The 12,293-nt window shown below is 42.4% G+C and overlaps 1 protein-coding gene across 2 annotated transcripts; it reads left to right on the forward strand.

Annotated features, from left to right (window-relative positions):
* The first annotated feature begins 244 nt into the window (after positions 1–244).
* Positions 245–11,297, forward strand: LOC123962596 (rho GTPase-activating protein 8-like). Of its 2 annotated transcripts, none has more exons than XM_046038757.1 (13): positions 245–358; positions 1,112–1,153; positions 2,685–2,822; positions 3,649–3,736; positions 4,552–4,683; positions 5,978–6,064; positions 6,140–6,238; positions 6,320–6,430; positions 6,538–6,611; positions 7,463–7,540; positions 8,321–8,449; positions 8,646–8,749; positions 9,809–11,297. In XM_046038757.1, exons 1-13 carry the CDS (start codon positions 337–339, stop codon positions 10,004–10,006), a joined length of 1,302 nt encoding a protein of 433 aa, XP_045894713.1. In that variant the 5' UTR covers positions 245–336; the 3' UTR covers positions 10,007–11,297. The 2 variants fall into 2 exon arrangements, with proteins under 2 accessions (XP_045894713.1, XP_045894714.1); XM_046038758.1 differs by lacking the exon at positions 245–358 and adding an exon at positions 488–643.
* The last annotated feature ends 996 nt before the right edge of the window (positions 11,298–12,293 follow it).

Consider the following 12,293-nt stretch of genomic DNA (forward strand, 5'->3'; position numbering starts at 1 on the left):
CAGGGTCATGTTACCCCGCTCTCCCCTACATACTGCCAGAAGGCTTATTTTATACAAAATGCATCATGTTCCTTTTACATTATTATTATATTCAATGTATTTAATTGCATTTAAATTTAATTTGCAATCGATTAATGGAGAAAATGATCTGTAGATTAATCCATAATGAAAAAAAAAACATTATTCAATAAACAATCCCAACCAACAGTGACCTCCTGACACAAAGTCAGAGCTTCCTGAGGGGGGAGTTTGAGCTGAGCATGCGCAGTCGGCCCGCCGTCGGGCGGTAGTTTGAGGAAGTTTGGATCAGCTCTCTACCTGCTGCTGGATGTTCCGATGTTAGCTGCTACCCGTACAGGTGAGTCACTTCACGGCTTCACGTGTCCTCACACACCTCAGGAAACATCAGAGGACACGTCAGGAGATATTTAAATATATAATATTTAAGGTCGCGTGTCGCTGAGAAGCGCAGGTTTAATATCCGGTTGATTAAAGGATCAGCTCAGGTGTGTTTTACCTGTTAGCTGCTACCTGGCTGCCGTTAAACACATTGAACTGCTTCATTCTGCTCTCTGATGGAGCCTCTTCTCTCTTTATCTGCTGTTTGTTGTTCAGTAACATCACTGCAGCCTACAGATTAGAGGTACTTTTTACTATATTTATCTGACTGCTTCAGTTACTTTGGGCTCTGGGTAATTTTTACAACGCATCACTGGAGAAAATAATCATCAATCATCAATTAATTAACAGAATAGTTCAAGCGTTCCTGCTTTTACATCAAGGCGTGATGAATGTAATAGGATGTAATAGTGCAACAGTCTCAGGGGACATTTTACTTTCTGCTTCAAGTGCTTTTAATACTTTAAATACCTTTTTCCTGAATATACTCGCATACTTTTTCTCAAGTAACAATTTCAGTGCAGTACTTTTACTTGTAACAGTATTTTTACAGTGTGGTATTAGTACTTTTACTTAGTAGTAAAGGATGTGAATTCTTCACTGCTGTAAGCACCAACAGAAGCAGTTTCCTTGTATAAACCTATTTATGTTATATCAGATTATAATAAACCAGCAGGTGACTGATTTGTGTTTTTTGCCCTTCCCTCATCAGAAATGACCTCAACATCAGATCTGGAGCAGATGGCAGAAATCGGTAACTGAGATGAACACATTCATTCATACTTTAACCTACCTTTTATTTAACCACATAAAATGTTGTTAAGAGACGCGACCGAGACGAGCGACAGAAAACATTCTATTCAGTAAATACCAACAACAGAAAACAGAAAACTGTCACTCGCGACCAGAGAGTATTCACATTATATCATTTTAATATTCAGTAAAGGCGTATCGGCTAATTGTTGAAACACACCGTTTCTGTTGTAACCTGTAAAACGAACTTTGTTTATATTCTCGATGTCGTCGTCTTGTTGTTTCCTGTATTTTAGGAAAACTTATGGAGATTTTGTGTTTGACCATTTAAAGCTAAACATCTTCAGTAGTGTGTGAGGTGGATATTTGGGTAATACTGAGGAAGAATAAAACTTTGGAACTTAAAGCTGAAGAACTGGAAACGCATTTTATTTTAACAAGTACAAAACAATTTAAAATTGAGTTTAAAGCTTCTAACGTCACTGAGGGTCGACCACACCGTAGAAACTAAACATTAATCTGCCGCCTTTGTTCTCAATTAATCAATCAGTTGTTTGGTCTATTCCCAAAGTCCAAGATGACGTCCTAAATTCAGTTTACTGTCTCAGAGGAGCAAAGACACCAGGAAATATTCACATTTAAGAAGCTGGAATCAGAAATTTTGCCTTTTCTTTCTTTAAAAACTGCTCAAACCGATGAATCACATATCAGAATAATAGGTCATTTATTTAATAGTTGGCAGCTAATTGATTAATCATTGCAGCTCCACAAACTACAGGATCATGAAAGTGAACTGGGAGTGTTTACAGTTTGTAGACCGTCTGTGTTCTGATGTTTTTGAACCGTCACCCCAAAGAGAAGCAACATTTTTCAGTTGTACACGTGTGAATGGAATAGATTTGTATTTTTTTTTTTTTTAGAGGAGGGTTGGCCCTACAATAAAATCCCGACATGTCAGGGTATCTGTTCTATACTCTGACACTGAGACATTTGAATGTTTGAATTATCAGTCAAAATAATCCAATCAGACATTTTTAAGCTCCTGAAGTCGCCCTCTGCCTCTGAACTGTTTTTAAAGTCTCTTGGTTTCGAGTTTGTCCTGTTTCACCAGAGTTTCCCTCCTCCTGCCTCTCTGAACTAAACTGAGCCTTTTGTCAGGTCGACTCATTTCCTCTCTGCTATCAGACCGGCTCCGTGTTTAGAGAAAACTTCCCCGAGAGCTGCAGGATAAACATCCACAGCTCGGAACAGATGGCGGCGGGAGTTTCCACCCAGTCCTCGGGCTCGGTAATTTTAGGCACAGAGCAGATAAGCAAATCATTTAGAAGACGTAGGTGGTGCAGAGCGGGAAGCTGCGATCGAGCTGATGATCCTCCTTTTAAATAATCAGAAGGTTTATTTCAGTTTGTTTCAGAGCGGGCTTCCCTGCATGTGTTGGACACATTAGACATAACTGTAAAAAGACACCCGCTCCTCAGTCTCGGGTCTAAAACTCCAAATAATTGTTGACATGTTTGAAATCCTTTTTGCAGAACTGCAGAAAGAGGAAGAGGAGGACGATCAGAGGTGTGTCACCGACGGTCCCTCCCTCCCTCCGGCCAGCACCTTCAGTCCTGACCCTTCTCACCCGTATTATGATGTGGCTCGACACGGCATCATCCAGGTCTCCGGTCAGTACGCGCACCTTTTCTTAATTTTGAGTGATTTTGAAATGAAAATCCAAAATTCTTTTAGCTCCTGATTTTAGTTTTTTGCACCACCGTGCTCGACCTGCTCAGCAGCAAACGGTTAGAGCCTAAAACAGAGCTCATCAGTGTGATCACAGAGCTGTGAAACCATTTCACCGTTTTATAACGAAATCCACTAATAAAATGAGCTTTGCATGAAAGTTAAAATAATAACAGCCAAAACCTTATGGAACCGTGTGAAAACCAGATCGAACGTGCATCAACACTGAAGATGTTCTATAACTATATGTTGTGGTCTCAGTAAATGCAGTGACCCCACAGTGACACACAGAGGGGCCTCGTGCACCAGTCTGCAGAGTTTCTCCTCTGGCTTTTGGGGAATCAGTGAAAACTGATGTCACACACGTCCGCTGCGTCTTCTGAAGGAGGAAGTGAGTTTGCTGCCGTGTGACAGCGTTTTGCAGGAAACGGCGATGAGCGGTCAGATTAGGAGAAAAGTTGTGGTGATTGGTCAAAATTGCAAGTCGCACTGAATTCACAGGGATTTGTTGAATTAGTGTTGAGAGCTGCGACCTGAAGGGACAAACTGACCGTCGGGACATATTTTATCATTACACCGGTAACCGAACACAGCGTTAAATATGCGCAGAAAGACATTAGCGTGTGCATCAGAAATACATCTGTGCGCCTTCATTAATATCAAGATTCCATATTCGACTTCCTCCAGGAACTAAATTGCAGAAAATGTTGATGATGTTTGAGAGAAACTGTTTCGAAAACGCCTGAAACTCGTGTGTTTGCTCTCCAGGTGACGACAAGTACGGCAGGAAGTTGATCATCTTCAGCAGCTGCTGTTTGCCTCCATCACACGAGCTGAACCACCGACGCCTGCTGGAGTACGTCCAGAGGAAATCCTCTTTTCTTTACCTGTATGATGCGGCTCTGCTGTGTGCGTGTCCACGTTAGGCAACCAGCTGACTGCTCCGCACAAAGAGACGGACAGGCATCAGGCAGGAGGTTTCTCCTCCTGCCTGATGAAAACAGTATTTAGCTGAACTACATCAGCTGTCAGGAGAGACATCGCAGAGACTTGTGTGTTGATCAGAATTTAATGGTTTTCAAATGTCATTGAATCAAAAGTGGAAAAGAGACGAGCTGCAGCAGCAACCCCCCCCCCCCGGTTCCTGCAGTGGAAACGAGATGATTGACTCATACAGAACCACATGACAGGGCTGGACATGCAGAATAACAGGTCTCCTTTCAGCTACTAGCTGAAATGAAAGCTGTCTGCAGTCCGACTGGTTAGTTTAGTTTGCCTCTGAACTGCTGACAAACTCCGCCTCCCCCCTCTGCCGGCAGGTCAGGTTACCTGCCGGCAGAGGGGGGAGGCGGAGTTTACGCAGTGACGTCACTGCTGCTGCTCCAGAAACATTTGTTTAAAATAGAAATCAACTCTGATCCTGATCTGAATTTAGTCTTTAGTAAGAGAAACCTGATGAAGAACCGGCCGATCAGATCCAACCCTGCTGCGGATCAGTTTAAATCGCTTCCTGTTTAACCAACGATATTTTGTGATTAGAGTTTCTTCTGAGTGACCACGCTGCAGCCACAGCGCCGCTCCGTTTCTCTTCCTTCCTTCTCTAAACTTTAGTTTTTGCATTTACCAACAGTTGATGTGATGAGTTAGTTATGACTTTATTTCCCCCTGCAGGTACCTGAAGTTCACGCTGGACCAGTATGTGGAGATGGACTACATTCTGGTTTACTTCCATTACGGCCTGAGGAGCAGCAACAAGCCGTCTCTGAAATGGTTACGAGAAGCTTACAGCGAGTTCGACCGCAAGTACGTGACCTCGGCTCCAGACGCACTCCTTAGTTTTCTTTTACTTGGAACTAATCTTGTAGTTAGATTTGGTTCAACTCATGTGACAAATTTTGAATTTCTTTTATTACTTTTTGCAAAAAGTCTTTGGAAACCGTTTGCTGACGTTCGTAGCAAACGACCTGAGGTCAAACGGAGACCAGTCAGTCAGAACTGAAGAAGTCCTTTGGATGAGGGACGAAACGTCTTCCAGCATCTTCAACCAAGTCCAGTCGCCCGTCACTTTAACCTTCGTTGGATACCCAGCCCCGCCTACAAACAAATTATATTCGTGCTGGGCAACGATTACAATTTTAAATTGCGATTAATCGCATTAATGTTCTGAGCAGAATTTAAAAGTACTGCTATGTACAAAAGTGCAATAACGTGTGCAAACACTTTAAACAAATAAGGTGCTTTTTCCCAGCAGCAATAAAATATTCTTGTAAATCTCAACTTAAACATTAATGTAATCAAATCAAATATTAAACCAAATCTGTTTGCTGCTGCCAGGGCGTGACCTTTATCCAGAGCCACGACCAGAACATCAGAACAGGCTCCTGCTGAGCAGCAGGTGTCCCTGTTAGAGGGGGGGGGGAAGTGCTCGCCTCACGCACGCACGCGCCGCCGCCGAGGTTGAATTGTCTTGAAGTTTTTGTACACGACGCGCAGCACAGATCGTTGGCAGAGAGACTGATCCTCGCTGTTTGAGAGTTTCCAGAATCTAAATAGTTAACAGGACATCAGCAGGAGGGAATTCACACGGCAGAACGTCCCCACTAAACTAGATGACGGCCTCTCAGGTGAAGTTATCTATAATTTGAACTTGAGTTAAACGGGCTACAGCTGCGTAGCGCACAGAAGCCGTTGCCATGGTTACTATCCATAGAGCGCCGTCTCCCTGTCTGATCACCGGAGCAAACGGCGGCCAACACACAGCACGCCGTGTGCAGCCTCTCCACTGCGGCGTCTGATCGCTGGTCTTGCTTTTGTCTGTTTCTCCCGCCGCTGCTGGTTTGCAGGCTGATCAACATCCCCCCCCCTCCTGTGACCCAGGGTTTGACTGCATGTGTGTTCAGAGCCAGTGAGAAACAGACTTTCAAAAGAATAATAACCTTAAAAAACTGCGTCAACGTGCGATAAAATAATTCTCTGCGTTAATTCACGCGTTTACGTGCCCCGCCCTAAATTACATATAAATGGATAAAATAAGAAGCTTTTCTGTTCAGTTGACCTGATATTTCCATAAAAATTTAGGAACATGTCTTTTTAACAGATACAAGAAGAACCTGAAGACTCTGTTCGTGGTTCATCCTACGAACTTCATCAGGATCGTCTGGAACATTTTCAAACCTCTGATCAGGTAAAGAAACGCCTCCTGACTCAGCTGCTGGGTCTCAGACTGACTTCACAGTAAAGTTTCTTCGTGTTTCTTCAGTCACAAGTTTGGGAAGAAGCTGACGTACGTGAACTACCTGGCTGAGCTCCGGGACCACCTGAACTACGAGCAGCTCGTCGTCCCTCCCGAAGTTGTCAGGTGCTGATCTCTGTTCTCAGACCGGCATGCGTTCGACGCAGCGAATCATCAGAGTGGTTGTTTCTGTGTCGTCCCTCGCAGACACGATGAGAAGTTACGAGCTGCTCAGAAAGGCGGACCCCCTCCCTCAGTGAAGACTCCCCCGCCTCGCCCCCCCCTGCCCACGCAGCAGTTTGGTGTCAGTCTGCAGTAGTGAGTGTCCCCACAAACCAGACTCTGAATAAACCCACATCAAATCTGCCGTCTGTTCTGGGGAAACTCTAAATGTCGCGATCGATAAATGAAAGTTTGTTTTTCAGCATCAGAGAGAAGAACCGCGAGGCGATAATCCCACCTGTGCTCTCTCAGACTGTGACCTACCTGAAGCAGAAAGGTGAGTAGTGACGGTCCAGACTGCAAAAAGTCTGTTTTATATTAAATGAAACTGAATCTCTTGGAGTTTTTAACTGTTGGTCAAACAGAACAACGCACACAATGGATTAATTGATCACTTAAAAGTTGTCAAATTTAAACACATGACGTATAAAAACCACCCACCGTGTGCACGGTTTTAATTGTTGCATTAAAATTTGCTGTGAGTTAAAAAAAACTCAGAAAATACAGGACATGACTGCTGGTCGACTGATGACTGACCGATATGAAAACAAATAAAAGTCATGTATAATCCCGTCATTCCTGCAGAGGCCAGTCTAACCTACATGTTATCTCAGCCGTGTGGCTGCTGTTTAAAGGAGGTTCGGTTCAGACGTCATTCAGCTGCATTTTTCTCTACAGTTTGTCTGACCTCAGTCTCCTCAGTGCTCGGAGCTAATTACTCATTTTGTGAGTAAAATTATTAATAAAACATGAAAGTAAGGCGGATCCTTTTCCACCTGCAGCGAGTAAATTATCTTTGAGCCCCATCGACACTTTTACTGTAAACATCTGGTAACTGGGAGAGAAACTTTAATCAACAACAACACACAGTGGAGTACAGGTCAGGTAGACTTAAATTATCATGAAATCTCATTATTTTCTCTGGAGCAGTCAGAGATCTGTGGGAGAGATTCTGCAGAAAGCTGCTGAAACACAGGAGCTGTTAAAGTCCAGGAGTTTCTCACGTGCACGTTTAAAGAGGTCACTTCCCCGAACAAAGAGGAGCATTAATGCATCAGTTGCCTCCTCGTGTGGACGGCCAGAGCTGGAGGCTGCTGGACTAACAGACTGTCTCTGTGTGTCCGTCAGGTCTGAGGACGGAGGGCATCTTCAGACGGTCCCCTCGTGTGCAGCTCATCAAGGACGTTCAGAAACTCTACAACCAGGGTGAGCGGGGTCTCCCCTCCTCAGTGGCAGGGGCTCTTTTATCTCTGTGTGTTGCAGCAGATTGAGTCTGTTTCACTCGACTTCATTAGACTAGACAGGAAGTCGTCCTGCAGACACAAACGAGGATCAGCTGGAGCCGGATTAAACCTCCACTGGTCCTGGTCCAGTTTTAGTTTAACAGATCGATCAACGTCTCATCTGCCGACTGAATGAAGCCCAGAAGGTGCGTTAATTAGAGCCTGACCGATAAATCAACATGCTGATACTATAAATAAATATGCTCTAAATTTGATTAGCCTCACAGCTAATGCGCTAACGCTAATGAGCGTTTAAACTAGTATTTGTTTTGTTTACCTAAATGGTAAAATGGTAAATATATCTGCGAGGCGCTCGGCGCTGCGTCAGAAATGATTAAATCTAAACTGGAGCTGAACAAGAATCCAACACGGCTTCCTGCCAAACAAAGTTCTCTAGCTGCTCTTTCAGATGTGAAAGTCGCAGGTCCTGGTTGTGGACAGTCCTGTGCTGTCAGATGTGTTTCAGAGCCGGGTGGTGGTTGAAACTGGCTTCTCGTAGCTTTGGACAGAATTAAAATTCCTGGTACAGGGAGAGACCAGATGTTTGGTTTCAGCTCTGGTGCATTAATATTTAGCAGCCTCAGGTACTTAGAAAATGTCCAGGAGTTCAACCTTTGGTGTGTTTAATGTCTCCAACCACAGACCCCAAAGACCCTGTCTGTCGGGTACTCGTGTTAATAAAGATTTATTTGAACGTCCTCAGGGAAACCTGTGGACTTCGATCAGTACTGTGACGTCCACGTTCCTGCTGTGATCCTGAAGACGTTCCTCAGAGAGCTTCCTGAACCGCTGCTCACCTTCAGAGTCTACAACCAGGTCCAGGAGCTCCTCAGTGAGTACTGGACGGGGGGGGAGGGGGGAGGAGTCTGTTGAGGAGGAGGAGGAGTCGGGGGGGGAGGGGGAGGAGTCTGTTGAGGAGGGGGAGGAGTCTGTTGAGGAGGAGGAGGAGTCTGTTGAGGAGGAGGAGGAGTCTGTTGAGGAGGAGGAGTCTGTTGTTGAAGTTCTGAGTGGTGTTTCCTGTGTGTCAGATGTGGAGAGCAGTCTGCGGGTCACCAGGTGTAAAAACATCGTTGAAAGTCTTCCTGAACATCATTTCATCGTCACCAAGTTCCTGCTGAGCTTCCTGCACACGGTGCGTTCTTCTTCTGTCACTGCTGTGTGTCTGAGCACATGCTCTGTTAGTAATCTGTTAATAATCTCAGGTGTCTCTGGAGAGCTAATAATCTGTTAATAATCTCAGGTGTCTCTGGAGAGCTAATAATCTGTTAATAATCTCAGGTGTCTCTGGAGAGCTAATAATCTGTTAATAATCTCAGGTGTCTCTGGAGAGCTAATAATCTGTTAATAATCTCAGGTGTCTCTGGAGAGCTTCGTGTTAATAATCTGTTAATAATCTCAGGTGTCTCGAGAGCTTCGTGTTAATCTGTTAATAATCTCAGGTGTCTCGAGAGCTTCGTGTTAATAATCTGTTAATAATCTCAGGTGTCTCGAGAGAGCTAATAATCTGTTAATAATCTCAGGTGTCTCGAGAGAGCTAATAATCTGTTAATAATCTCAGGTGTCTCTGGAGAGCTTAATCTGTTAATAATCTCAGGTGTCTCTGGAGAGCTAATAATCTGTTAATAATCTCAGGTGTCTCGAGAGAGCTAATAATCTGTTAATAATCTCAGGTGTCTCTGGAGAGCTAATAATCTGTTAATAATCTCAGGTGTCTCTGGAGAGCTTCATGTTAATAATCTGTTAATAATCTCAGGTGTCTCGAGAGAGCTAATAATCTGTTAATAATCTCAGGTGTCTCTGGAGAGCTTCATGTTAATAATCTGTTAATAATCTCAGGTGTCTCGAGAGAGCTAATAATCTGTTAATAATCTCAGGTGTCTCTGGAGAGCTTCCTGTTAATAATCTCAGGTGTCTCTGGAGAGCTAATAATCTGTTAATAATCTCAGGTGTCTCTGGAGAGCTTCCTGTTAATAATCTCAGGTGTCTCGGGAGAGCTTCCTGGTAATAATCTGTTAATAATCTCAGGTGTCTCGGGAGAGCTTCCTGGTAATAATCTGTTAATAATCTCAGGTGTCTCGGGAGAGCTTCCTGGTAATAATCTGTTAATAATCTCAGGTGTCTCGGGAGAGCTAATAATCTGTTAATAATCTCAGGTGTCTCGGGAGAGCTAATAATCTGTTAATAATCTCAGGTGTCTCGGGAGAGCATCGTGAACAAGATGAGCCCGTCCAATCTGGCCTGTGTGTTCGGGGTGAACCTGGTCTGGCCTCGTCACGGTTCGATCTCTCTGACCGCTCTGACCCCCATCAACATCTTCACCGAGATCCTCATCGAGCACTTCCCCACCGTGTTCGGCTCCCGCTGCCCACCTGCACAGGTAATCCCCTGAACACCTGCAGAGCGACAGCTGGCTCCACGTCCTCGGGAGTGTTTTTTACTTTTTGAAAAAACACTTTTCGGCCTGAGAGACACAAACACTCGTCAGCTGGTGACGATGATGATGACGATTCCTAAAGACGTTTGCTCTCACCTGGACAGAATCTAAACGTGGGACCTCAGAAGAGGAACCTTTACACTGTGACTTTTGTTTTCCTCTTGCACCGTGATTCAGATCCATCAGCTGGTAAACACTAAACTTTCCACTGTGTCTCTGTGCCGATGACCACGACTGAGGACAAGATTTAGCATCAATATTGGTGAAGAACATTAATTTGTTAAGATTTTCAGGTCAGTTAATTAAAAAGACACCTGTTTGTCCATTTGGTTTCTAGAAAATGTTCTGCATTAGAATAAAATACTAGAGTTAACATTTATAAACAATACAATTAAACAATACATAAATATTTAATACAGTTTATAACGCAGTATAACGTAGATATACTAAGATATACTTAGTGTTTATTAATGTATCTGTTAATAAATGATAATTATAGTAACATATCTTTGTAGGAGAAGTTATAATTGTTGACAAATTTTGTACTTAACTGAAATGTTGTAATATCTGCTCAGACACATTATAGTCGTTATAAACCAGATATTAAATGTTTAGTAACTGCTGATAAATGCTAAATACAGAGCGTTAGAGTTTCTCTGGGGTCTCTACCTCTGACATCTGTAATAATGTGCCGTTTCATATTTTAGACATTTTTTCTTTTTTTTCAGTCTGCGTTGAAACGTCATAACAAGACATCGTTTTTAAAACCATTGTAAATGAATATAATTAAAGTTTAAACAGGATGTTAGTGCACAGATTTTCAATTCAGAGCGTCTTGTTACCACAATGATGCACCACACCAGCAGTAAACAGGCTGCTATATTTAGCTTCAATGTTTTTTCCCTTTCATTTATTTTTTAAAGGTTTGAAGTGAGCAGAAAGTTGTACAGTGTAAAAATAAAAACGCACAGCTTTTGTACCTGTTACAGTTTGTCCACCACTGTTTTCTCAAAATGAGTTTTTCCTGAGTCTGAAATCTAAACTTCAGCAGCTCTTAGAAACTTTCCAGTTTTATTCGTGACTATATTTGTTCATACATCATTCACAACCTGAAGTATAAAACATTTTAATTCCCTATAACATGTAGATTTATGCTTGTTGACAGTATTTTCTGATTTATGTAGTGAAAACTGAGAAATCCAAAATGTTAATGTGTGTAAACAAAATAAAATCATTTTGAAGCTGATTCAATCCAGTGTTCAGATATCAGTTCTTGAAATAGATGCAAATAAGTGCATATTTCATTAGACTGCCTCATTTGCATATTTAACTTAAAATTTCAGAAAACCTGTAATAGAAAATAATGTTCACCTGCAGTGTCTCAACACTTAATACGCAATATTCACTACCGGTCCACAAGTTTAGAACAACCCCATTTGTTTGTATGTAAATATAAGTACTTCAAGTCCAGTGAAAAACCTTAAATGGTAAAAAGTTAAAAACAATGTTTGTCAAATGAAGAGATCTCCGTGGCTTCGCGCCTCTATCAGATCTGAGGGGAACAGGTGTTGGTCGCTGCTGGCTGATAACGACATGTGACATGAAAACAGACACTCGAGTCAAAACCTTTTTGTTCTTGAATTTTGTTTATTAATGATTCAATTTTTTGTAAGAACTTGGTACAAAAAAGTGAGACTAATTTTAATCATTTACCAACTTCCATCGATCAACTTTTTAATGCATCATAAAGAAGAAAAAACTACATTGGCATATTTAAGACAAACACTTTTCCTATACACACTATCCACTGGACAGTCCCCTTTTATTAATGACAAAGAAAATTTCTACTTCAACAGACATTTTAATTTCCATCTAAACGTGTCGTCGTCGTCTCCTCGTGGCAAAATAATACATCGAACGTTGTAAGCTAGAAGTCAGAATGCAGAACTGGCAAACAATAGAAAACCCCAATGTTTTCTTTTTTTTTGCTTCTTGATAAAAGAATATAAAAATGTTCTAACTTTTTTTTTTTCTTCCTATTTGTTCAAATGTTTGTGTCGTGTATTAAAATAGATCTGTTTAAGCACTGCACAGTTTCTCCCGGAGAAGATTTCTAGAAACGGATGAAGAGGTGGGGGGGGGGTTCGACGCGGCACGGAGCGCTGATATGGTTTCCGTCTTTTTTTCTTTCCTGTCTCAGGTGAGGACACGATATGCATCACATGGTACATTCTGTGAGACT

The sequence above is a fragment of the Micropterus dolomieu genome, linkage group LG23, assembly GCF_021292245.1.
Source record: "Micropterus dolomieu isolate WLL.071019.BEF.003 ecotype Adirondacks linkage group LG23, ASM2129224v1, whole genome shotgun sequence".
In the NCBI taxonomy this organism is placed as follows: Eukaryota; Metazoa; Chordata; class Actinopteri; order Centrarchiformes; family Centrarchidae; genus Micropterus; species Micropterus dolomieu.